Genomic DNA, 27,367 nt, shown 5'->3' with positions numbered 1-27,367 from the left:
ATCAGTTCTCAACCACGTCCCTTCAGAAGGTTCGAGTTTATTGAATACAGTAAAGGCAGGTAATCTGTGCATACATTCTGTGTCAGGACTAAATGCAAGCGCACAAAATGCAAAGATATACTCAATTCAAAACAGAATCCCCTGATGGGTCAGAGCCAATCAGAGAGTAGGCGGAAGCGCGCCTAAGCTAATGGGTCTGCGTTCCCAGAGAAGAAGCAGCAGCAGCATGGTACCAAAGTCACAAGCCTAGGCTAACAGATAAGACAAGGGGAGGAGAAATGAAAGTTGATTCCAGCACAGCAACAGACTATTCATCAGCCTCCCTCCCCCCTTCCACCTGCCATAGCAGCAGCATAGTTGACACAGTCCTGGACTCCATGAACACAGACAGTAGCAGCCCTGAAGAGAAGAAGCCATGCTCTGACAGAGGGCAGATGTTCCTGCACAGAAGCCATGAAGAGATCGCTTCTCCCCCACCTAACACATTCCTCCCCCTCCTCTTCAGCCACTCAAACAAAGGCAAAATAAGTCATTAAGCCTTCCTGCGACCTATGAAGATAACGCCTCTGCCAAGCATCGGATTGTTAATGTGAAGCACCAGGGCTGGCTCACTCGCTAGGTGAACTAGGCATTCTCCTAGAGCGCGAGCTGGCCCTTGGGGCACCAAACTGGACACGCACCCCCACCAAAGCCCCCCAGCCCCCACCAAAAGCCCTGCATCTCCCTGGCCACCTCTTTCTCCCCGAGTCCGGCAAGTGCTGAGCTATGGGCGGGGGCAGTTTGGCGCTGCCCCCCCAAAAAACGGTGCCTCCCTCTCCAAAAGCACCGCCCGAGGTGCCCCGTGCATCCGTATGGCGGTGGGCTCCCCTCTGACCCGTGGTGGCCTGGCCAGCCTCTCGGCAGCAGCGGCCACTCAGCGGGGCTGGGGCTGGCTCAGGTGGCCCGTCTTCCAATGGGGGCCCGTCCCGTCCCAAAGCGCCCGCTCCCTGTCCCCCGGTTGGCAGCCAGTCAATTCTTTCCACCCCATGCACAATTCTCTCCACCCCATGCATCATGTCCTTCTAAACTGAAAAGTCCCGGACTCTTCAGCATTTCCTCACAGGGAAGGTGTCACAGCTCCTTAATCACCTTGCTTACCCTCCTCAGTTTTGCATGTAAAAGGTCCCAGGACCAATCCCTGGCATCTCTATTTAAAGGGCCAGGCAGTCGGCCCTCTTACCTCTGACCAGTGACATGTCTCAGTGATAGAGCATCTGTTCAGCATGCAGATTGTCCCAGGTTCAGTTCCAGGAATCTCCACTTAAAGAGGACCTGGTAGTGGGTGATAAGAAAAACCCTTCACTACCCAAAGGTGTTTCAGAGTGGCTTACAAACTCCCTTTCCCTTCCCCTCCCCACAACAGACACCCTGGGAGGCAGGTGGGGCTGAGAGAGCTCTGACAGAAACTGCTCTTTTTCAAGAACAGCCCTTATCAGAACTACGGCTTGCCCAAGGTCATCCAGCCAGGTGCAAGTGGAGGAGTGGGGAATCAAACCCCGTTCTCCCAGCTTAGAGTCCTCGCAGCTAACCACTACACCAAACTGGCTCCCTGCCTGGTGAAGAGCTGGATCTGAGATCCAGTAGCACCTTAGAAACCTACAATATTTGGGGGTACTCTGAAGGGAGCTTTGACTCTCCAAAGTTCACCCCCCTAAAAATCTTCTTGGGCTTTACAGTGCTACTGGACTCCAATCGAGCTGCCCTCCTGAAGACCAACATGGCCAGGCCCGTAGCTACAGTGGGGTCCCCGTAGCTACAGTGGGGCACATCCAGCCCAGACGCCCCCGAAAAATCCTTATTTTATTTGTTTGTGCCGTGGTGCATGGCTGCACCACGGCACAAACAAATAAAATAAGGATTTTATCGCCCTCACTGAGCCTGCCTACTGGAGCTGAGTCTACCTGCTGGAGTCCCGGCAGAGTCTCGCTCCTGCCCTCACTAGGGGTGTGCCACAAAAAATTTTTTTAAAAAAAATTGGTCGATTCGGATTTTGCCTAATTGGGCAGAATCAATTTCGGCTGGCAGAAAGACTCCTGCATGTCAATTTCGGCAGTAGGAGCCCATTCGGGAGTCTTTGGGCCAGCCAAATGTCAATTTCGGCCCCATTATATCCTATGGGCCATTGAAGTCAATGGCAAAAACATAGAGTATATTCTGGAGCCTGGAGGGGAAGGGGTTTGAGGGAGAGGCTCCAAACATGCAGGATAGCTGCTAGAGCCTCTTCCCAAGATACCCACCAAGTTTGAAGAGCATTGGACCAGGGGGTCCAATTCTATCGGCCCCCAAACAGGTTGCCCCCATCCCCTCCATTGTTCTGTATAGTGGGGGGAAAGACCGACAGAATGCACATCCCTACCCGCGACCTTGCCAGCCAGCCCCACCCTCCACAGGGTGCAAGAAAGAAGTAAAGTGGCAGTGGCGGTGGGGTAGTCAATCCAGCACCCCCATCTCTCGGAGAGCCAGTTTGGTGTAGTGGTTGAGTGCGCGGACTCTAATCTGGGAGAACCGGGTTTGATTCCCCACTCCTCCACTTGCACCTGGTTGGATGACCTTGGGCAAGCCATGTCTGATAAGAGCTGTTCTTGAAAAAGAGCAGTTTCTGTCAGAGCTCTCTCAGCCCCACCTGCCTCCCAGGGTGTCTGTTGTGGGGAGGGGAAGGGAAAGGGAGTTTGTAAGCCACTCTGCCTCCTCCTCCTCCTCCTCCTCCTTCTCTTCTTCTTTCTTCTTTCTTCTTCTTTCTTCTTCTTCTTCTCCTCCGTGTTGTGAATCACAGTGTGACAATAGCTGCCACAGCAGTGGCAATGACATGGCTCCCTCCCCACCTGGCCCGTGCCCCCCAACTTTTTAAAACGCCCCCCTCTGAAAGTTGCCTAGTGAAGCGTCACCCCATGGTTCAAATCGGCCGCACTCTTCTAGCAGTTCTTCACTGGCACACCGCCCGAGATTCTGGGAATAAGGTTGTTTAAAAATCCACCTTCTACCTTCTCGTCGGCCGTTTCAATCATTCTTGTCCAGTCCGACGCAGAGAGTTGTTGTCAGAGACAGCGAGTCATTTACCTGGGAGCCGGCATGACAGGTGTCTCGGCAATACATCCCTTTCCCCTACGGTGGCTCAAAATTTATGTCCGATCGCTTAATGAGATCGCCTGTGACTTTGGAGTTCTGTGCCATCAATATGCGGGTGACACCCAGCAATATATTTCATCCAGATGCAACTGTCTCCATCCTAGGTGGCTGCCTGGATGTGAAGGATAAGTAGCAAAGGGGGACAGGGAGGGCCCGTGGCTCAGTGGCGGAGCATCAGTTTTACAAACATAAGAAGAGTCCTGCTGGATCAGGCCAGAGGTCCGTCTAGTCCACCATCTTGTCTCACACAGAGGCCAAGCAGTTCCTCTGGACAGCCAACAACAGGGCATAGAAACCGAGGCCTTCCCCTGACATTGCCTTCTAGCACTGGGGTTCAGAGGCTGCCTTTGAATGTGGAGGTTCTCCTCAGTCACCATGGCTAGTAGCCAGGGGTCATTTCCTGCAGGAGCGCACAGGAGCGGAGCTCCGGCAGTAAAGAGCCCAGGGGGCGGGCACATGCAAGAAGAAGAAGAAGAAGAAGAGATTGGATTTATACCCCGCCCTTCACTTGGAGTCTCAGAGCGGCTTACAAACTCCTTTCCCTTCCCCTCCCCACAACAGACACCCTGCGAGGTGGGTGGGGCTGAGAGAACTCTGACACAAACTGCTCTTTTTCAAGGACAGCTGTGCCAGAGCTTGTGACTGACCCAAGGTCACATCAGCAGGTGCAAGTGGAGGAGTGGGGAATCAAACCCGGTTCTCCCAGATTAGAGTTTGCACACTTAACCACTACACCAAACAGGCTCCCCCCCTGCTCCCAGCAGCCCCGGGGCATTAGGAGCAAGAAGCAGCCAGGTAAGTTGCAGTGGGTGTTGCCTTCTGACACACTTCCGGTGATGTCAGGGGGTGTGGCATATGCAAATAAGTTATCCTAATGAGTTATGCTAATGAGCTCCTGCACCTCTTTTGCTACCAAATGACCCCTGCTAGTAGCCATTGATTAACTTATCCTCCATGGATCTGTCTAATCCCCTTTTAACGCCGCTTATTCCTGTGGCCATCACTACTTCCCCTGGCAGAAAATTCCACATTTTAACCTCCCTCTGTGTAAAGTCGTATTTTTGTCCGCCCTGAACCTACTGCCCATCAGCTTAATTAGATGCCCTTCCGTTCTAGTATTTTGGGAGGGAGAAAAAGTTCCCTATGTCAATTCTTTCCACCCCATGCACAATTCTCTCCACCCCACACATCATGTCCTTCCTTAGTCATCTCTTCTGTTGGTAAACAAATTTTTTATTATTTTTCAATCGTAGGTATCCAACATTTAACCATTAAATCTTTAAAAAGAAAATATATATATATCACTTACCCTACATTCTTTACACCTTCCCCCCTCCTGTGGCTTCCCGCAATGCTTTCACCCCTTTCCCCACACTTATATATATTTCATTAGTTACTAACATCATATTTCTTATCGCTTTAAAAGATAACATCCTTTTACTTAATATTGTTCTAAACACAGTAAGTTTTTTTCCACATCCCAGTTCTTTTCCAGATAGTTTTTAAAGTCCTTCCATTCTTCAAAAAATTCTTCATCTTCTTTGTTGTTCAGTTTCTTTGTAATTTTGTCCATTTCTGCCATGAACAGAACTTTTTGTATCCAGTCCTCAATCTCTGGTACTTTTTCCAGTTTCCAGTATTGTGCATATATCATTCTTGCTGTCGTTATTAAGTACCAGATTAAGGGTTTTTTTGTCACATTGACTTCTTCCATTTTTAGTCCCAAAAGCAGAATTTCCGGTGCTTTTTTAAAAGAGCATTGTAATATTTTCTGCATTTCGCTGTGGATTTTCGTCCAGAAATCCACAGCTTTTTCACAAGTCCACCACATATGGTAAAATGAGCCTTCATGTTTTTTTACATTTCCAACATCTATTAGACATATTTTGGTTCATATTTGCTATTTTTTTCGGAGTCATGTACCATCTTAGTCATCTCTTCTAAACTGAAAAGTCCCAGACTCTTCAACATTTCCTCACAGGGAAGGTGTCACAGCTCCTTAATCACCTTGCTTACCCTCCTCAGTTTTGCATGTAAAAGGTCCCGGGTTGGGTTCAATCCCTGGCATCTCTATTTAAAGGGCCAGGCAGTCGGCCCTCTTACCTCAGAACAGTGACATGTCTCGGTGATAGAGCAACTGTTCAGCATGCAGATTGTCCCAGGTTCAGTTCCTGGAATCTCCACTTAAAAGGGACCTGGTAGTGGGTGATAAGAAACACTCTTCTCCGCCTCAGACCCTGGAGCATCACTGCCAATCACAGCAGGTAATACTGACCTTAGAATCACAGAATCTTAGAGTTGGAAGGGACCTCCAGGGTCATCTAGTCCAACCCACTGCACAATACAGGAAATTCACAAATACCCCCCTCAAACACCCTTCCATGCCCAGAAGACAACAGAAAAAAACCCTCCAGGATCCCCGGACAAACTGGCCTGAAGAAAAATTGCTTCCTAACCCCAAAATGGTGATCAGCATTTCCCTGGGTGTGTAAGAAAGGGCCACGAGGACTAAACCCTGATGCAACCCTGTCTGCCCCCCCTCTCATGATCTGCCTAAATTCACACAAGCAGCATTGTGTGGTATCAAACCTGGTTCTTCCAGATTCAAGTCTGTGCTCCTAACCACCACACCAAACTGGTTACACCAAACATACCATTGAGTCCAATGTCTGAGTTTGGACACCATGTAAACTGGGTAGTCTTCAGGCAGAAGATGGATCGGGATAATGAAGAGAAGAGAGAAGAGATTGGATTTATACCCCACTCTTTACTAACCAAAGGAGTCTTAGAGTGGCTTACAATCTCCTTTCCCTTCCCCTCCCCACAACAGACACCCTGTGAGGTAGGTGGGGCTGAGAGAGCTCTCTCAGAACTGCCCTTGAGAGAACAGCTCTGAAAGAACTTATGACAGACCCAGGGTCACACCAGCATCTGCATTTGGAGGAGTGGGGAATCAAACCCAGTTCTCCCAGATTAGAGTCTGGGCAGCTAACCACTACACCAAAATGGTTCCACCCCAATAGAAATACAGTACCAGAGTGTTGCCCCAACATCTTGGATGTGATGATGTAATTTCCAGGTCATGTGGACAGTGACAGACATGTCATATGTCTCCTGGGCCTCCCTGCTGCTCCTGGTAAGTCCCCCCTGTTGGAAATATGTGTGTTGCAAGGTCTAAATAGGGTTAATCTCTTTACCTTGAGTGCTATTGTTTAGACTGACAGGGAAGGGAGCCTGACACAAAGCCAATGGGAAGAAAGCCTGGGAAACTGAAGCCTATTTACTAACAATCATTGCTTAACGTATTCAGGTGATTTCCTTCTAGAGGTCAAAGAAGAATCTCCATTGTTGTAGACCATGGGGTCAAAGTGTAAAGATGTTGTGTGCTAGTAATAGCAAGCATGTAGCCTGAAGTGTTTGTTGTTCTGTAGATTTCCTGTGTACCCTTCCCTTTAGAAACAAAGATTTTTACATAGAAAGAAAATGCCTCCTCTCCAGTGAACAAAGATTCATTGCACGCTCCGAATATCTAATTATTTTCACCAACTTTTCCAAACCTCCCTCTCCCACCGGTTCCCAGTTCTCTGTCACTGAGTGATGTTCCCTCGTGGTCCTGCTCCTTCTGCAAAGTGCCGTCAATTGATTAATAAAGGGGGAAAGAAGATGTAACATACAATGTTGTTGTTAAAGTTTTCATAGCATGGAGGGTTGGTGTAAGGTTGCCAGCTTCCAGGTGGTGGCCGGAGATCGTCTCTTACAACTGATACGTGAGATAACGGGTTACAACGCTCCTTTTAGGCCTGAAATTATATTCTTGCATTCTTGGCCTGATCCCTCTCTTCCAAACGTTAGGAAAGACCTGATTCCAACACTATTGGTGGCAGCAAAAACTGCCATTGCCTCAAGTGGAAAGCCGACAGTGCCAAAGCTAAAGCTGTGGTTTGGAAAATAAAAATAAAAATGGGGATGTCTATGTGATACAAAAGCTAACTGATTGCTCATTATGATACAAATTGTTTCCTAGATCTTGACTTTGGTGAGAATCCCATTCTAGAGTACGTGTCAACTCACAAATTCCTTCCTGCGAGGTCTGCTTATCTAAAAGCTACTAATCGCTCTTAATACTATTGATTAGCTGTGAATGTTGTTTACCAACGTTTCCAAGTCAAGTCTGGAATATCCCCGTAGGAACGAATTTCAGTACTATATACTTTCCCCACGGCTCAGTTAATGAAGTGCCCCTGCGCTTTCTGTATGCTAACTACTGTTAAAGGTAAAGGTTCCCTTGCTCGAAAGCCAGTCGAATCCGACTCTAGGGTTGCAGTGCTCATCTCCCTTTCAAAGCCGAAGAGCCAGCACTGTCTGAAGACATTTCCATGGTCATGTGGCCAGCATGACTAAACACCAAGGTGCACGGAATGCTGTTACCTTCCCACTGAAGTGGTACCTATTTATCTACTTGCAATTTCTTGCTTTCGAACTGCTATGTTGGCAGGTCTCGACCTGCAGTTCAGCGTCTTAACCACTTGAGCCACCGCAGCTCCTATAACTACTGTTAGTTACTGATTATTATTGTTTCTATTTTCATTTATTATTATGCATTTATATAGAGGAAGAGGAGGAGGAGGAGGAGATTGGATTTATACCCTGCTCTTCACTCGAGTCTGAGGGCGGCTTACAAACTCCTTTCTCTTCCCTTCCCCACAACAGACACCCTGTGAGGTGGATGGGACTGAGAGAGCTCTTTCAAGAATTGCTCTTTCAGAAGCGTCTTCTGACTGACAGTTCAAGCATCCATACACTAAAGGGGCCAACTTTAGAATTTTGGCACCCACTACTCTTTTATTATAAGGGAGAGATGTTTATAATATTGCTATTGCAATGTTACTGCAACATTCCTGCCACATTGTTGCTGTAGTATATTGCACATCTTGTAAGCTAACTACTCTTAGGGGTTAATTATTATTGTTTAGATTTATATTTTATTATATTGTATTATGTTAATATTGCTATTGTCATGTTAACAGTGGCTTAATAAAATGCTGAACTCAATAGAGAGGTATTAAGTTGGGGGCAAAAGAACAACTGATCTCCGGGTTACAGAGATCAGTTCACCTGGAGAAAATGGCCACTTGGAAAATTGGACTCTATGGCATGCCGTTCCCTCTTCCAGCTCCACCCCCAAAACCTCCAGGTATTTCCATCCTGGCACTGGCAACCCTTAGTCAAGAAGTGTGCCCAGTATTTTTGTTGAAATCATCTGGCAGCCCTGTATATCAGCATAAGGACATAAGAGAAGCCAATGTTGGATCAGGCCAGTGGAAAACAAAAGAGGCGACACTCACTAAATGCAAAATGATGGATAAGGGAATTTACTTCCGAGGAAGTCGTAAGAGAACTTACTTCTGAGGAAGTTTAGGAGCGAAACGAGGACTCAAGCCGGAAGCTTCGTTAATATATTGATGTACTGTGATTCTCTTAGTATTGTGATCTGCTTATAATATTGAGATTCTTATGTATGAATTGCCAACCTAGCAGTTCGAAAGCAAGAAATTGCAAGTAGATAAATAGGTACCACTTTGGTGGGAAGGTGACAGCGTTCCGTGCGCCTTGGTGTTTAGTCATGCCGGCCACATGACCACGGAAACGTCTTCGGACAGCGCTGGCTCTTCGGCTTTGAAACGGAGATGAGCACCGCAACCCTAGAGTCGGATTCGACTGGCTTTCGAGCAAGGGAACCTTTACCTTATGTATGAATTAATAGGTGGTATTTTATAAATTTATGAATCAAGCACTTTGAAAATGAATTTACACTTTGTATAAAACCTCAATATAGTATCTATTGCGTTATATACAAAATGTTATGTACAAAACATTTCCCTGGTTGTTTTGATGACTCTGATCGTTTATCAACTGGGAGGTCTCTTATACAAAAATACCAGGTGCCATCAGGAGGCCCAGCAGTGGGGCCAGGACACTAGAAGCCCTCCCACTGTTGCCCCCCCCCAAGCACCAAGAATAGAGAGCATCCCTTGTTCCAGACTGAGAGTTCCTATCTATACCTTGTGGCTAATAGCCGCTGATGGACCTCTGCTCCCTCTCTTTCTTCAGTTCCCTCTTGAAGCCACCCATGCTTGTAGCTGCCACCCCCTCCTGTGGCAGTGATTTAGAGTCCGCGCACTTAACCACTACACCAAACTGGTACGTGTTACTGTAACTTTCCTGCCGCATAGTTGCTATAGTATATTGCAATCAAATTTTTCCAGTTACATCAGCATTCTTAATACAGCTTTTTACACCTTTAAAAAAACAACAACAACAAAAACAAACCTCTAACCTGTAAATTATTTTGTATTATCCCAGCGGTTTTATTAAGCCTCCAAGACTAAATCAGGAGGCAGTCGCTCTGCCTCCTCCCTCTTGCGCTCCAAAGGACCCTCAATCCACTTCAGTTTGATGGAGGCAGAAAAGTGCTTCCCCAAGCATTATTGAGGCTAATGGCAGCAATTTGAGACAATTCCCAGTCTTGATTCTCTTTTTGCTTGACTGAACAAGGAGCTGCACAAACTTGTTGGGACAGCTTTAAAGGCCTCATCAAACACATCTTTTGTAGAATGCAAACACTCACACACACACACACACACACAGAATGCTCCTTCACTGAATTGTATTTAAATCAGCAGATGGGAAGATTTTGTTCAGATGCAAACTTGTATTAAAATGAGATGGCCTTTAACATTTGCAGAAGCTAGAGAGAGTTAATGGTGCTCTGAACTACACCTGTGATGTTGCTGGTCTGGAAGTAGATTCGATGGGAAATGATAGGACCTCCTTCCTAGTAGGTTGGGTGGGTACAAGAACTTCTGCGCTGGGGCTTCTCAGAGCACCCGTCACTTGGTAGTGGTGTTCCCTCTAAGCTGAGTTAGTGTGAGCTAGCTCACAGTTGTTTAGCCTCTAGCTCACCCATCTTTGTCTTAGCTGGGGAAGGAGGGCTCCAGAGTAAACTAATTTATGCAGTAGCCAAATGGCTCGTTCACAACTTTAATGCCAGGAGCTCACAAAGTAGAATTTTTGCTCACAAGACTCCGCAGCTTACAGGGAGCACTGCTTGGTAGGGTTGCCATCTCCAGGTAGTCCGACATACCTGAGGGACCGCCTTTCCCCATATATACCCCAGCGAGCGCTACGGTCGGGGATGCAACATCGACTGGTCGTTCCAGGCCCTAGGGAGGCCAGGCTCGCGGCCACTAGAGCCAGGGCTTTCTCAGTGGCGACTCCGTACTGGTGGAACGAGCTCCCGGAAGAGATCAGGGCCCTGCGGGATCTTATGGAGCTCCGCAGAGCCTGCAAGACGGAGTGCTTTAGGGCTGCCATGTGGGGGCGGGGGGCGGGTAAACCCCCGCTTCGGAAGCCCGATTCCCGCTGCCATGGAATCAGGCCCCGGGGGAACTCCACCCCCACCCCCCGAAGCACAGCATGGCTGCATCACCGGAGGCGGCGCAACCATGTCAATCACATTGGGGGCATGGCCCCGATCGTCGGAGGGAAAACTCTATGGTTTTCCCTCAGACGATCGGGGCCACGCCTTCAATGTGATCGACGTCGCGCATCACGTCCGGTGACGTGCTGGTGGTGCGTGCGCGCACATCAACAGATGGCTCCCGAAGCCCGGCGAGGCTCCCCGGCCGGTAAGAAAAATTGACTTGGCAACCCTAGAGCTCTTCCACCAGGCTTTCAACTAGGAGCTGCCCTTATCACCACCAATGACCACCAATAATATCTGGGGTAGAGACTGGCTGTAGTGAGGCAGAGTCAAACCACTTGTGAGCCAGTAGCTGTGGAGCTACATGACATGCTATGCCATCTTGGTAAACAACTACAGAGTACATTTATTTAAATGTTGATTGTTTAAATGTTTTTAGATGTTTTGATAATGTTTTAAGCTCTAATGTGTTATATATGAGTCTGGCACTGAGCCAGGCAGTGTGAGCTGCCCTGAGCCCGCTTGCGGGGAGGGCGGATTATAAATATAATAAATAAATAAATAAATAAAAGAGGAGGAGGAGGAGATTGGATTCATACCCTGCCCTTCACTCAGAGTCTCAGAGCAGCTTCTCCTTTCCCTTCCCCTCCCACAACAGACACCCTGTGGGCTGAGAGAGCTCTTGACAGAAACTGCCCTTGAGAGAACAGCTCTGAGAGAACTTGTGCCTGACCCAAGGTCACACCAGCAGCTGCATGTGGAGGAGCGGGGAATCAAACCCGGTTCTCCCAGATTAGAGTCCGCGCTCCTAAACAGTGCAACAAAATGGGCAGAGATTTCCCATTGTTACAACTGATCTCCAGGTGACACTGTGGAAAGTGGACTGTATGGCACTATGCCTCATCAAAGTCCCTCCCCTCCCTAGACCCCACCCTCCTCAGAATCCCCCCCCCAAAAAAATATCCAGGTATTTCCCATCCTGGAGCTGGCAACCCTACCTCTTGGCAAACCTTTGATTCAATGAGTCACACAGTTAATTGGATGGGCTTCCCAGATCCCTAAGACTTGTGGGGGGAATTTACTGGGAGCTGGAACAATGGATCCGGAAGTAAACACAACATGCCTATGTCACCTGGAAGTGATGTAGGCATGCTAATGATGTTGGGGGGGGACATACTCTAGTTTGGGGGCAAAACTCTATGGTCTGAAGCTGATTCTACCATAGAGTTTGCCCCAAAACCGGAGCATTGCCCCCACCCAACGTCACCAACGTGCCTACGTCATGTTTACTTCTGGCTTCTTGCCTGGTGTTGGGTTTTTTTTGGGGGGGGAGTACTTCTCCCCTGCCAGCCAGCTGGCCAGAGCCAAGGGGAGTGCCAGAAATCGGGGGATCCACCATGCACCGGGGGGAATGACCTGGCAACCCTATCTACATTGTTATGTACAGTTTGCTGTAAGTTCGGCCCTACTATGTATCTTGCATCTTTTCACATGTATTGTTAACACTTATAAGAACAGAAGAACGTAAGAGAAGCCATGTTGGATCAGGCCAATGGCTCATCCAGTCCAACACTCTGTGTCACACAGTGGCGAAAACCCAGGTGCCCTCAGGAAGTCCACCAGTGGGGCCAGAACATAAGAGAAGCCATGTTGGATCAGGCCAATGGCTCATCCAGTCCAACACTCTGTGTCACACAGTGGCGAAAACCCAGGTGCCCTCAGGAAGTCCACCAGTGGGGCCAGAACATAAGAGAAGCCATGTTGGATCAGGCCAATGGCTCATCCAGTCCAACACTCTGTGTCACACAGTGGCGAAAACCCAGGTGCCCTCAGGAAGTCCACCAGTGGGGCCAGAACATAAGAGAAGCCATGTTGGATCAGGCCAATGGCTCATCCAGTCCAACACTCTGTGTCACACAGTGGCGAAAACCCAGGTGCCCTCAGGAAGTCCACCAGTGGGGCCAGAACATAAGAGAAGCCATGTTGGATCAGGCCAATGGCTCATCCAGTCCAACACTCTGTGTCACACAGTGGCGAAAACCCAGGTGCCCTCAGGAAGTCCACCAGTGGGGCCAGAACATAAGAGAAGCCATGTTGGATCAGGCCAATGGCTCATCCAGTCCAACACTCTGTGTCACTCAGTGGCCAAAACCCAGGGGCCATCAGGAGGTCCACCAGCATGGCCAGATCTATTATGCTTTGTTTCCATTTAGATCATCTCCCTCTCTTTTCCCCTTACCTGTTTGTTCCACGACCGTTGTTGACAATCGGTGTGGGATCCTGGATGGGACTCTCAGACTTGCATGCAGCAGGTAATACCTACAGAAAACAGTCAGAAAAAATAATGCTATTATAATGACAGTTAGTAAATAAAATGGTTTTTTTAATGTTTCCTAGTCACCAAACTTTACCAAAAATTAATTTAGAAGTTCAGGCAAAGGTCTATAGAATTTCTGAGCAGCGGTCGAGGTTTCTACCCAAAGAGTGGCTGTAAATTTCACCACTGATGGAAAACACCTACAGAGCCCAAAACCTCTCACATTTTTCCAAGCATACTAGTTGAATATGCAAAACTTCATTGAGGGATGTTTAAAGGGGAAGCTTGTTAAACTTGTGCAGGCAAACACGAAGAAGAAGAAGAAGAAGAAGAAGAAGAAGAAGAAGAAGAAGAAGAAGAAGAAGAAGAAGAAGAAGAAGAAGAAGAAGAAGAAGAAGAGGAGGAGGAGGAGGAGGAGGATATTGGATTTATACCCCACCCTTCACTTGGAGTCTCAGACCAGCTTACAAACTCCTTCCCCTCCCCCTCCCCACAACAGATACCCTGTGAGGTGGGTGGGGCTGAGATAGCTCTTTCTTTCGAGAACTGCTCTTTCAAGAACAGCTCCGACAGAACTATGGCTTGCCCAAGGTCATCCAGCAGCTGCATGTGGAGGAGTGGGGAATCAAACCTGGTTCTCCCAGATTACAGTCCACGGCACACTTAACCACTACACCAAACTGGCTCTCAGTAGGATCCTGTTATGTAATTTCTGTACCACTTAATGTGTCATGTTAATACTTATGCAGTACTTCAGATATTTCTGGTGGTTCCAGACTTCTAAAATCCCAATGGGCTGGTAGTAGAACGTCCCATTTTGTTGACTGTACTGATTCATTCTGTGTAATCTGCTTTGAGTCCCTGTGCAAAAGGCTGACTATAAATAACATTCAGGTGGGCATCTGTGCTGGTCTGAATTATTCCAATTATTATCCCAATTTGTCTGAAATTATTCCAATTTGTCTGAAGAAGTGGGCTTTGCACACACAGCTTAACCTCTGAATAAAAAATTGTTCATCTTAAAGATGCCACTGGACTCAGACTTTGTCCTTTAAATAACATAATCCTGATATAAAGAACATATACTCCTGATATAACATCCAGATCGCAAGACGTGATAGTACCGCTGTACACTGCATTGGTCAAGCCGCACCTGGAAAACTGTGTGCAGTTCTGGAGGCCTCACTTCAGAAAGGATGTGGACAGAATGGAGCGGGTGCCGAGGAGAGTGATGAGGATGATCGAGGGTCTGGACCAATGTTCCCTCTAAGCTGTGGGGTCCTGTGAGCAAAAATCCTACTTTGTGAGCCACCAGCATTAAAGTTGTGAGCAGGCAGGTGATTTGGCTACTGCATAAATTAGTTTGCTCCGGACTGGAGCCATCCTTCCTGAGCTAAGGCAACAATGTGTGAGCCGGAGGCTAAAAAAAATGGTGAGCTAGCTCACACCAACTCAGCTTAGTGGGAACACTGGCCTGGACACCAAGCCCTATGAGGAGAGGTTGAGGGACTTGGGAGTGTTCAGTTTGGAGAAGAGGGGGGCAGGATGGCTCTCTTGAAGTCTTTGAAGGGCTGTTCCTTAGAGAAGGGCTGTTCCTTAGAGAAGGGCAGGGAGCCGTTCCTGTTGGCAGCAGAGGAGAGGACTCGCAGTCATGGGTTTAAATTAAGGGCGGGAAGGTACCGGCTGGATCTTAGGACAAACTTTTTTACAGTCAGAGTCAGTGTTCCCTCTAAGCTGAGTTAGTGTGAGCTAGCTCACTGTTTTTTAGCCTCCGGCTCACACATTTTTGTCTTTGCTCAGGAAGGAGGGCTCCAGAGCAAACTAATTGATGCAGCAGCCACATCGCTCGCTCACAACTTTAATGCCATGAGCTCACAAAGTAGAATTTTTGCTCACAAGACTCCACGGCATAGAGGGAACATTGGTCAGAGTAGTTCAGCAGTGGAATCGGCTGCCTCCCTGGCAGTCCTCAAGCAGCGTCTGGACAAACCCTTGTCAGGGACGCTCTAGGCTGATCCTGCATTGAGCCGGGGGTTGGACTAGATGGCCTGTGTGGCCCCTTCCAGCACTGTGATTTCACGATTCTATGATATAAATAACATATAAATTTTTTAAAAAATCCTGCTGGCGAAGGACACTTTCAAGATCATCTTAGAAGCGATTGGCTCTTCTGCGAAGAAGCTTTGTCAAATCTTACTCAGCTGATAGCCAAATGAGCTAAAGGAGAGAGCCAGTTTGGCGTAGTGGTTAGGAGCACAGACTCTAATCTGGGAGAACCGGGTTTGATTCCCCACTCCTCCACATGCAGCTGCTGGGGTGACCTTGGGTCAATCGCAAGTTCTGTCGGAGCTGTTCTCTCAAGGGCAGTTCTCGCAGAGCTCTCTCAGCCCCACCTACCTCACAGGCAATGTTCCCTCTAAGCTGTGGAGTCTTCTGAGCAAAAATTCTACTTTGTGAGCTACTGGCATTAAGGTTGTGAGTGAGTGATTTGGCCATTGCATAAGTTAGTTTGCTCTGGAACCATCCTTCCTGAGCTAAGACAAAAATGTGTGAGCTGGAGGCTAAAAAACTGTGAGCTAGCTCACACTCACTCAGCTTAGAGGGAACGCTGCTCACAGGGTGTCTGTTGTGGGGAGAGGAAGGAGTTTGTAAGCCGCTCTGAGACTCCTTCAGGTAGTGAAGGGTGGGGTGTAAATCCAATCTCCTCTCTCTTCTTCTTCATCTTAGTCTAGTGGTTAGAATGGCAGACTACAGTCTGGGAGATCTGAATTATCTCTCTTGCCATGGAAGCTCCCTGGCTGACCTTGGGCCAGTCAGCACATCTGTCCTTAGGATAAAATGGAGGAGAGGAAAATGATGTTCTGGCCACTTTGTGTCTCCCATGGGGGATAAAAAACAGGGCATAATTCTCTAAAGAGTCAGTTTGGTGTAGTGGTTAAGTGCGTGAAGACTAATCTGGGAGAACTGGGTTTGATTCCCCACTCCTCCACTTGCAGCTGCTGGAAGACCTTGGGCAAGCCATAGTTCTGTCAGAGCTGTCCTTGAAAGAGCAGTTTCTGTCAAGAGCTCTCTCAGCCCCACCTACCTCACAGGGTGTCTGTTGTGGGGAGAGGAAGGAGTTTGTAAGCCGCTCTGAGTGAAGAGCAGGGTATAAATCCAATATCCTCCTCCTCCTCCTCCTCCTCCTCCTCCTCCTCCTCTTCTTCAAAATAAAGACACTCGCCCACAAAATAGCTCTAGAACAAAGCACTGTTCTCATTCCCTTCCCATTTGGAATTTCCCAGCGTTAAATAGACCAGCCTTTAAAATCCAAGCGAAGGAAAAAGAGCACTTCGCCTTGACACAAAAGAGTTTTTATCATCTGGCAGGATGCCACGAGAAACACTGTTGTGATCGCAGTGTGTCATCACCCCGACAGATCGCTACTCTGACAGCAAACCTTGCCACACGCCGGTGACAGATGACTCTGGTGCGCTCTTGTTATTCCCCAACCGTGTAGGAGAGAAACTGTCTCAAAAAGAATTGTGTGTGGGGGGGGGAGCACACACCTAGGGCTAACACTAAAGGCGTAAGGAAATATCTAGATATATCAAAGGTGTCTCTCAAGGTCTCGCACTAGCATCCCGCTTGAGGTTTCTGAAACTCATCTCATCAAACTTTCTCAGAGAACCAATAAACATAGAAACATAGAGCTGGAAGGGATCTCAAGGGTCATCTAGTCCAACCCCCTCCACAACACGGCAAATTCACAACTACCCTCCCCACTCTCCCAGTGACCTCTACTGTATGGCCAGAGGGAAGCAAAAAACCTCCATGATCCCTGGATAGGGTTGCCAAGCCAGCCCCCAGATCGGGGTGGGGTCTTCCCTGCTTTTGGGGGCTCTAATCTGCCCCAGCTCCCAAGTCCTGCCCCTAAGCCCCACCTCCAAGAGTAACCACCACCCACCGGGTCACTCCTCTCATTCTCCTCCTGCCCCTTGAAATTACATGCTACAACATGCCACAGTGGCTCAGAGGTGAAGATGCTGAGCTGCAGACCGGAAGGTCTGTAGTTCGGCAGTTCGAGACCCGAGTGCCGCATGACGGAGTGAGCTCCTGTCTCTGGCCCCAGCTCCTGCCAACCTAGCAGTTCGAAAGCAAGAACTTGCAAGTAGATAAACAGGTACCACTTCAGTGGGACGGTAACAACGTTCCGTGCGCCTCGGCATTTAGTCATGCCAGCCACATGACCACGGAAACGTCTTCGGACAGCACTGGCTCTTTGGCTTGGAAACGGAGGTGAGCACCACATCCCTAGAGTGTCAGCTATGCTGCCATGGGGATTGGGATGGTCAGGCAGAGTCAGTGTAATTGCTATTGCATTCCTTTCTGTGCTTTATGCTGAAATGCTTATCGGTAACGATGTGCAGGTGGGAGTTGTGTTGTCTGCTTTTTTCCAGGGAGCCCTGGGAGAAGGCGAGTTCCCAGCTTCGGCTAGAAACCGTTTGCTAGCTTTATCCCACACGCGGGAGGGTGCCCAATTGGCCAGCACAGTGGGGGGGTGCATACGAATCCCCTATATCTTATTATGTCCAAGGGGCAACTGCCATTCTTAACAGTGACTATGTTAATGCATCTATAAAAAGGTAAAGGTTCCCTTGCTCGAAAGCCAGTCGAGTCCAACTCTAGGGTTGCGGTGCTCATCTCCGTTTCCAAGCCGAAGAGCCAGTGCTGTCCGAAGACATTTCCGTGGTCATGTGGCCGGCACGACTAAACATATCTATAGCTCTTCAATAAAAGTATTACCTTTCCTGAAAGCATGTTCTACGTTGTTGGCTGTGGGTTCTGACATAGAGTCACCTTCGACTAGCTCTCGAACAAGGGAAACCTTGACCTTTACATGGCAAAACCCTGACGTGATGCCAGTGCATCAGCTGGCAGTCTAGAAACTCTATGGTAACTCCATAAAGTGATGTCACATCGCGGTTTTTGCTGGGAAGTGACATCAACACATAGTGGAAAGCCAAGTCCGCCTCTTGTAGGGCTGACGACTCTGGGGTGGGAAATCTGTGGAGATTTTGGACTTGGAGGCTGGGGAGGACAGGGACCTCCGTGGGGTACAATGCCACAGAGTCCAGCCTCCAAAGCATCCATTTCCTCTGGGGGAACTGATCTCTGTTGTCTGAAGATCAGTTGTGTTTCCAGATTTCCCGGCTCTACCTGGAGATTGGCAACCCTACCCCCTTGCCATACCCCCAAAGCTGTCAGGGATGCTCGGTAGGGGCTATTTATCTTCCACCTTTTGCAGCTTTACTGTAGTTGCTTCATTGAAGGGTACGGTTGCCAGCCTGGGGGGGGGGGGCTGGACTCTGGAGATCGTCCAGGATTGTGACTCGTCTCCAGATGACAGAGATGAGTTCCTCTGCAGAAAATGGCAACTTCAGACTCTATGACATTATACCCTGACGAGGTCCCTTCCCCTGTCCAAACCCTGCCCTTCCCATAATCCACCCACCCCAAATATCCAGGTATTTCCGAAGTGTCAGTTGACAACCTGACGAGAACTTGATGCCCGGCCAATCCCCAGATCAGCTGCTAACTCCAGCAGGCACCTGCAAACTGTTTAAAGTTGATCGATGTGATCCAAACATATTCGTCACCGGCTAACCGTCTGATTGTGAGGGTCGGACAAGGTTATGTTTGGTGTACAGCCAGCTTTGTGCAGTGGTTAGGTGCACCGCAGACTCTAATCTGGGAGAACTGGATTTGATTTGAACTGGAGGAGGAGGAGATTGGATCTATACCCCGCCCTTCACTCAGAGTCTCAGAGTGGCTTACAAACTCCTCTCCCTTCCCCTCCCCACAACAGACACCCTGTGAGGTCGGTGGGGCTGAGAGAGCTCTTGACAGAAACTGCTCTTTTTCAAGGACAGCTCTGACAGAACTATGGCTTGCCTGAGGTCATCCAGCAGGTGCAAGTGGAGGAGTGGGGAGTCAAACCCGGTTGTCCCAGATTAGAGTCCGTGGATTTAAACACGACACCAAACTGGTTCTTATCTCCCTTTATAGGCCCTCCAGAACAATTTGCAACATTGAGGAGGAGGAGGAGGGGAGATTGGATTTATACCCCGCCCTTCACTACCCAGAGGAGTCTCAGAGCGGCTTACAAACTCTTTTCCCTTCCCCTCCCCACAACAGACACCCTGTGAGGTCGGTGGGGCTGAGAGAGCTCTTGACAGAAACTGCTCTTTTTCAAGGACAGCTCTGACAGAACGTATTGAGATATATGTCAGAGTGATTGTCGAAACAAGCAGTTACTATAGATCAGTTTGATCTATTTGTCAGAACTAGCTGTCATGCTAGTGATCATGTAATTACAGCCAGGTGTTTTCTAGCAGGTGTTACTGTTTCAGGGCTTGTTAGAGTTAGTGATTGCATCACCCTGTTAGAGATTGGCTGGGGTTTAGCATAATAGCTATCAGTTTAGTAAACTGGATGGGGACTTAGTTCTCATAGACTAAGGCACGACATGCTGTACGATAGCCTGTAAATATCTCTGCATATATTCAACTTTATAACTATATAAACTCTCTGTGCACTTCATAACTGGTCAGTCTCCCGCTTCTTATTTACAACACCCAATAGAACTATGGCTTGCCCGAGGTCATCCAGCAGGTGCAAGTGGAAGAGTGGGGAATCAAGCCCGGTTCTCCAAGATTAGAGTCCGCGCACTTAACCACGACACCAAACTGGAATCTATGGTGTAATACCCCATTGAAGTCCCTCCCCTCCCCAAACCCTGCCCTCCTCATTCTCCATCCCTCCAAACTCCAGGTATTTCCCAACGCAGAGCTGGCGACCCTATCGGTAAGCCTGGAAGTCCCATCGGCTCATCACTGGACGATGCTGGGGACGCTCCAGAATTTGTCAAAACTCTATCATTTAGGCATAGGCCAAACTCTATCATTTAGGCATAGAGTTTTGCCCAGATGCCCAGATTCCCTGGCGATATGTTGACATCACTTCTGGGTGCACACGGAGTGCTGTTAGCACATCTGGAGGCTGCGGATATACCCCCTGCCAGGTCCCTTTCATCCCCCTCTCCAGCCAGCTGAGAGGTGGCAGGAAAGCACCCGGTGCTGGTGAGAGATCTCCCGCTCCAAGTGGAGGAGTAGCATATCTGATGGCTGGATACGGGCCACATGGCAACTTCCTGGAGAAATGGGTGGTTAAAACCACCAAAATGTCAACCTTGCAAGAAGAAGTCCCTCAGGGGACGGAAATGGCCATTGGCTTGATGCTCTGATCACCGGCCTCATTCTTAGTCTTGCCAACTCCGGGTTGCGAAATAGCTACATATTTTGGGGGTGGAGCCAGGGGAAGGGGGGGGTTGGGAAGGGGAGGGACCTTGTGGGTATATAATATGAGTCCGTGCTCCAACTCATCTGTTTCCTCCTGGGGAATTGGTTTCTGTCATCTGGGGATCAGTTGGGATAGCAGAAAGAACATAAGAACATAAGAGAAGCCAATGTTGGATCAGGCCAATGGCCCATCTAGTCCAACACTCTGTCACACAGTGGCCAAAAACACCGGGTGCCACCAGGAGGTCCACCAGTGGGGCCAGGACACAAGAAGCCCTCCCATTGTTGCCCCCCCAAGCACCAAGAATACAGAGCATCTCTTGCCCCAGACTGAGAGTTCCTATCTATAAGAACATAAGAGAAGCCAATGTTGTATCAGGCCAATGGCCCATCCAGTCCAACACTCTGTCACACAGTGGCCAAAAATACCAGGTGCCAGCAGGAGGTCTATCAGTGAGACCAGAACTCCAGAAGCCCTCCCACTGTTGTCCCCCCCCCCAAGCACCAAGAATACAGAGCATCCCTTGCCCCAGCCTGAGAGTTCCTATCTATACCTAGTGGCTAATAGCCACTGATGGACTTCTGCCCCATCTGTTTATCTAATTCCCTCTTGAAGCCGTCCATGCTTGTAGCCACCACCACCTCCTGTGGCAGCGACATCCAATAGATCTCCAGCCGCCGCCTGGAGCTTAGCAACCCTACACATCCAAGCCAGCCCTGTGTGCACACCCTGGGAGTGCTTTCGGAAATGCAGGAGCAGCCACCTGCTTAACCTTTAAGCCTCTGCCTGCTACAACTAAGCTCGAAAACAGGAGGCCAGGCTTTCAGAATGGAATGTGGGCAAAACCACAGACCGGATCGTCTTTCTTTTGAGATTATGCTTTGCTTTGAAAGCAAAAGGCACTTTGCCTTCTGGGGCTTGCATTCCCAGGTGTCAGAAAATAAAAGCCCTCGCCCCCTTCACCACCACCACCCCGCAGTCCCCCGACAATGGCATGAACAGGTTTTCTTGGAAACGCCTTTCATGCTCCCCTCAGGAGCCCTGTGCCCTTCTCAACAAAGGTAGCCAGGCCAACCTTTTCTTTCTCTTCTCTCCTGTCTGCTTTCCTACAACAGCCTGCCCTTTGTTTCCCTTCTGGATGCTTAGCAAAGCAAGGGACAAAGAGAGGAGGGGAAAAATAATAACAAAGAGAGAAGAATGGGAGGCAGAATGGAAACATAAAAGGAAAGCCATCAAGAACCCTTTGATTCCGGCATGGACGAGGAGGCAGATCAGAGAAGAAAGGGAAGACGCATGAGAACTAACAGTGCCCTTGTTCTCTCTCTCTCTCTCTCTCTCTCTCTCTCTCTCTCTCTCTCTCTGTGTGTGTGTGGTGATGTGTAAGGAGAGTTGACAACCTCCAGGTGGAGCCTGGAGATCTCCCAGAATCACAGCTGGTCTCCAGATTCCAAAGATCACTCCCCCTGGAGATGACAAAGATCACCCCCCCTGTCCTGGAAGGTGGGCTTTATGACATCACATCATAAGAACACAAGAATATAAGAGGAGCCATGTTGGATCAGGCCAGTGATCCATCCAGTCCAACACTCTGTGCCACACAGTGGCCAAAACCCAGGTGCCCTCAGAAGGTCCAACAGTGGGGCCAGAACATAAGAGAAGCCATGTTGGATCAGGCCAGTAGCCCATCCAGTCCAACACTCAGTGTCACACAATGGACAAAACCCAGGTGCCCTCAGGAGGTCCACCAGTGGGGCCAGAGCATAAGAGAAGCCATGTTGGATCAGGCCAGTGGCCCATCCAGTCCAACCCTTTGTGTCATACAGCAGACAAAACCCAGGTGCCCTCAGGAGGTCCACCAGTAGGGCCAAAGCATAAGAGAAGCCATGTTGGATCAGGCCAATGGCCCATCCAGTCCAACACTCTGTGTCACACAGTGGCCAAAACCCAGGTGCTCTCAGGAGGTCCTCCAGTGGGGCCAGAGCATAAGAGAAGCCATGTTGGATCAGGCCAGTGGCCCATCCAGTCCAACCCTCTGTGTCACACAGTGGCCAAAACCGAGGTGCCACCAGGTGTTCCGCCAGCGGGGCCAGAACTCCAGAAGCCCTCCCAGTGTTTCCCCCAAGCACTAAGAATACAGAGCATCACTGCCCCAGACAGTGTTACATCTGTTCCTTATGTCAAATAGCCACTCATGGACCTCTGCTCCATATAAGAGCATAAGAGAAGCCATGTTGCATCAGGCCAGTGGCCCATCCAGTCCAACCCTCTGTGTCACACAGTGGCCAAAACCCAGGTGCCCTCAGAAGGTAGAATCATAGAACCACAGAGTTGGAAGGGGCCATGCAGGCCATCTCGTCCAACCCCCTGCTCTGTGCATTATCAGCCTACAATATCCCTGACAAGGGTTTGATAGATCCAGTTAGATAGTGTTCGATAGGTCCACCAGCAGGTCCAGAACTCCAGAAGCCCTCCCACTGTTGCTCCCCAAGCACCAAGAATACAGAGCATCCTTGCCCCACATATAGTGTTCTGTCTGTACTTTGTGGCTAATAGCCACCGCTGGACCTCTGCTCCATATGTTTCTCCATTCCCCCCTTGAAGCTGTCATCCCTGATGAGGACCTCAAACTCTGCCCTCCCCAGGGATGCCAGCCTCCAGGTGGGACCTGGGGATTCCCCGGAATTACAGCTCATCTCCAGACTACAGGGATCAGTTCCCCTGGTGAAAATGGATGCTTTGGAGGGTGGACTGTATGCCATTGTACCCCACTGAGATCCCTGTCCTCCCCAGGCTCCATCCCCAAATCTCCAGGAGTTCCCCAACTTGGAGATAGCAACTCTACCCCCTATCCCTCACCGGTGGCCAAGGGTGACTTGGCAACCCTACCCCACCCCTCCAAATCTTCAGGAATGTCCCGATCTGGAGCTAACAAACCTAGCGTAGGGGGAGAATGAAAGCAGCATGCCATGCTTAATTTCTTCACTTTTCTCAGAATAAACTTTTTTTTTTAAATAAATGTTTTATTCCCTCTCCTGAAAAGGAGAGATATTTCGCTTAAAATTCAGAAAAATAGGAAGGGTATATAGAGGGATAAAGAAAAGAGTTGAGTGGTGTTAATGTATTAGTATATTATTCTTTTAATATTAAAAGTTAAAAGTCCATAATTTCTTCTGCAGTCAGGCGCTCTTCTTTTCTTCTGGTTCTGTTAAACAAAGCAATTAATATGTTAGTAATGTCCTTCTGAGATTAATTTCCCTTTCAAAGCGTAATCCCCCCAAAAAAAGAAAGAGTTTCTAGACTTTGGGGTCTTTGCCTCTTTTTTCTCTCAGGTTATACTTCAGACCAGTCGCTCCTCTAGCTTCCTCGTCCTTCACCTCTCCCTCCGAGCTGCTGTCTTCCACGCTTAGTGCCGACATCCACTTTGCCAGTTCTGCCCCTTCTTCTTTGCTGGCGTGCCTTTTCAAAAAATCTTGAGCCTTGAAGATAGAGTCTATTTTCTCTCTTTTATCTTTGAACTTGAAAACCAGTCCTTCGGGCACCAACCATCTGTAACTCGTTTGGTGATTTTGTAAGAACAAGGTCAACCCTTTATATTCCTTTCTTTTCATTCTGATTTCAAATGGAACATCTTTCAGAATCCTAATCGGTTGGTCTCCAATTTTCAGGGGTGTTGCTGATGTAACCTTTAAAATCTGGTCCCTGAGACGTTGCTTTGTAAATTTTAAAACCACTTCTGCTGGCAACTTATTTTTTCTTGTAAAGTTGGAATAGGCCCTATAGGCCAAATCCATTTCTTCTTTTATTTTTTCCGCTTCGTTGCCAGTCAGTGGTGCTAAAGCCGCTGCCAAAATGTCTCTTAGGTCCTCTCCATTCTCTTCTTTCAGTCCCTGGAATCGGAGAGTTAAATTTGATTTCTCCATTAACAATTTAACAATTTATTATCTTGTTTTTCTTGATGTTTTTCCACTTTGATGACCTTCTACAGAATAACCTTTTTTAAAAAAAATATATGTGCATGTGCATGCGAGCATGTGTGCGTGCACACCTGGAAGTCCTGGTGACCTCTAGTGACTGACCCCTACTGGGGGCCTGGGGGATATTCAGAGAGGTGGCTGAATAAAGCCTGCCCCCTCCTCCCACCTAAGGTATTCCAGGGAGGTCTCCCATCCAAGTACTCACCCAGGTTGGCCCTGCTTAGCTTCCGAGATCCGCCTGGACTATCCAGGTCAGGGCAACCTTTTCTTGGTTAAAGAACAGCCATACATTTTCCCCTGGAGGTTCTGGGCTTATTAGATCATCTGGATCTCTCCCCGCTGGCCAAACACAGTACCCCACTGAAGTATTCCTGTAGGTGCAGCACCTCCCCATTTATATGGGGTCGTCAACCGATGAGCTCCCAAAATAAAGAACACCGTGTGAAACTGCAAGAACACGATGTACAGCATGTATCTGGACACTTGTCAGTCATGGATTAGAATATGCTGTCCTCATAAGGTATTAAAGCTGTAAGGTATCAAAGTGCCTTTTTGCAGTCGTAGCGCGTCACGTACAAGGTAGGGACATGCATTTTAATGCCCGAGGCGCCATTCCTTTGGGGGCAAACTTATCCATTTATTACGAGCAAGACAATCCCCAAGTGATCGCTGTGCAAGCCGATGAGGCCGTGTGTCAGGACTGAACAGAATAGCAAAGAAGAAAACACCTTTCCGTTTGGAAACCTGCAGAGAAGAGGACATTTCGGGTCTGTTCTACAGGCAGGGTTGCCAGTTCTGGGTTGGGAAATGCCTGGATATTTTGGGGGTGGAGCCTAAGGAGGGTGGCGTTTGGGTAGGGGAGGGGCCTCAGCAGGGTATAATACCATATAGAGTCCACCCTCCAAAGCAGCCATTTTCTCCAGGGGAACTGACCTCTGCCGTCCCACTGGGAGGCCAGCATCACTAACTTTGTAGGGTGGACTCTATTGTTGATTTTGCACAAGGAGCTGCACCGCCGTCACGCCTCCCTTTGCCCATTTCCATTGGTCAATTTCCCACTCGGAGCCACGTGACCACATTTTGACCCACGGCTTCGCCCGATTTTTCCCGCGGTTTTGTGATCCTGTCTTTTGAGGCTCATGAAACAGCGGGGAAAATCGGGTGAAGCTGCAGGTCAAAGTGTGGCCGCATGGCTTCGAGTGGGAAATTGACCAATGGGGGGCAAAGGGGGGCAAAGGGGGGTGTGGCGACGGCACAGCTCCTTGTGTGAAATAAGCCTATGGCATCATACCCCGTCATGCTACTCCTTGGGTTGCCACCTTCCTCTGCCACTACTCTGGACTTAGGGTCCCTTGGGAAGGCCCAGAGTACCCTCCCAAACCCAGCCAAAAATGCCCCTTTTAAGCCGAGAAATATAGGCATGATGACCAGGCAGAGAACATTAATGGTTTATTAATATAGTAATGGGGCAAAAAAATAAAATAAGACAAGGTGCTTAATATATAACAGTGTCTAAAGGTAAATAAAACAAATCTAGGCGTAATCTTCGTGGGGGCGGCGGGGCTTCAGACCCCACCGAAAAGCGAGTAGATAAATGGGTACCTGCCCTAGGTGGCAGGGGGCACCCGTCCCCATTGTGGGGGCTGATGGAGCATCGGCAGCGAGCGGCGAAATGGCGACTAGGCGCAACACCAGCGGTGGATCAGACGTCGGCGGAAGGCGGAGCCAGGAGACGCAAAGAACGCAGAGGCGCAGGCGCGGCGGAGCCCAATGGACAGAGCCAGAGCCGCGCTAATGCAAACCACGCGCCGGATAGGCCCGCCAATCACAGCCGACACAGCAGACCACGAGAAGGAGAAGTTGAGGAGCCAGAAAAACCGAAGCCGAGCCGACAAGAATGCCGAACCGAGAGAGAAGAACAGCAAAAAGTCCCTCCACTGGGTAGGGCAGTCCCCACCCTGACTATATGTGGCCATAGATAGGGATAAAGAGTAACTGTAAGCCGCTCAGTTCGGGCGGGATACAAGCTGAAAGCATAAATAAATAAATAAATTATACCAGGCCTGTGTCTGTACTCACTCTGTCCCAAGTGAGGGATTTTTCTCTTAGACCAGACTGTCCTATCCGCTTAACTCTGTGAGAGAAAAGAACACAGTTCCACAGCCCACTAAGTTTAAGTAACAATCCCCTCATACAATCTCTGGACGCCGATTGGTTACAACTGGCACCAAGCATTGTGGGGATTGTAGGCTGTGTCTGCTTTCCACTCCCACACAGGTCTCCAGGGCCTAGGCCTCACTAGGCCTTGTCTCCCAGTCCTACACAGATCATGACATACTCCTTTAAGGTTTGTCCCCTCCTCAAAACTCCCTTCCCCAGGGTTCACTTCAAAAAATCTCTCCAGAATTTCCTAGTGTGGAGTTGGCAACTGTAGCGGAGCTGCAGCTCAGCAGGTGGAACAAGGAGCCGGCCCTCTGCAGGCCAAGGTGGAAACTGACCTGCAAGTTTCCGGTAATTACATTACAGCCTCCCAGGCGAGGGCACCTGAAACTCCATTCAATTCCTTGATTTATTAAAGTCCCAGTTCCATTTGGAACTGTGCTAAGGAGACGGCTGGAACTCCTCCAGCCTCACCTGTTGTTCTTTCCACATTTTGGCAAGCGTGCCAGCCAGAGTGATTATTTCCCCCCTCCTCTTTGAGCAGAGTCGACGTCTCAAAAAGTACATTTAGTGCTGTCGAGAAATGCCAGCACAGAGACTCGAGTCTTCCGTTTACCATACGATTGATGCCTCCCGGAGAGCCGGGCTGCAGTCGTTCCTTTGCCAACATGACTCAATAGTGCTCTGCAGAAAGTTCTCTTGTGAGGAAGTTCTGCTGGCCTGCCATACACTGCTTTATAAAAAATAAACCAGGGACAGAAGAGAGTTACGATATTATTATATATTTTCCCCCAGGAGATCTCCAGGTCCCACCTGGAGACTGGCAACTCTACAAACAGGGGCCGTTTCCTGCGGGAGCGCACAGGAGCGGAGCTCCGGCAGTAAGGAGCCCAGGGGGCGGGCACATGCAACAAGCCCTGCCCCCTG

At 48.9% G+C, this 27,367-nt stretch overlaps 1 protein-coding gene across 1 annotated transcript in view; it reads right to left on the bottom strand.

Annotated features, from left to right (window-relative positions):
• Positions 1-27,367, bottom strand: part of FAM135B (family with sequence similarity 135 member B) — a 145,126-nt gene that overhangs the window by 105,198 nt on the left and 12,561 nt on the right. Inside the window, exon 2 of the mRNA XM_015411299.1 lies at positions 12,888-12,967. Coding sequence (XP_015266785.1) covers positions 12,888-12,967 — 80 coding nt within the window. The remainder of the gene's footprint in view (positions 1-12,887; positions 12,968-27,367) is intronic.

Source organism: Gekko japonicus, unplaced genomic scaffold (assembly GCF_001447785.1).
Source record: "Gekko japonicus isolate JY-2015 unplaced genomic scaffold, Gekko_japonicus_V1.1 scaffold2229, whole genome shotgun sequence".
Taxonomy (NCBI): domain Eukaryota; kingdom Metazoa; phylum Chordata; class Lepidosauria; order Squamata; family Gekkonidae; genus Gekko; species Gekko japonicus.
This window is presented reverse-complemented; position numbering and strand designations above follow the sequence as displayed.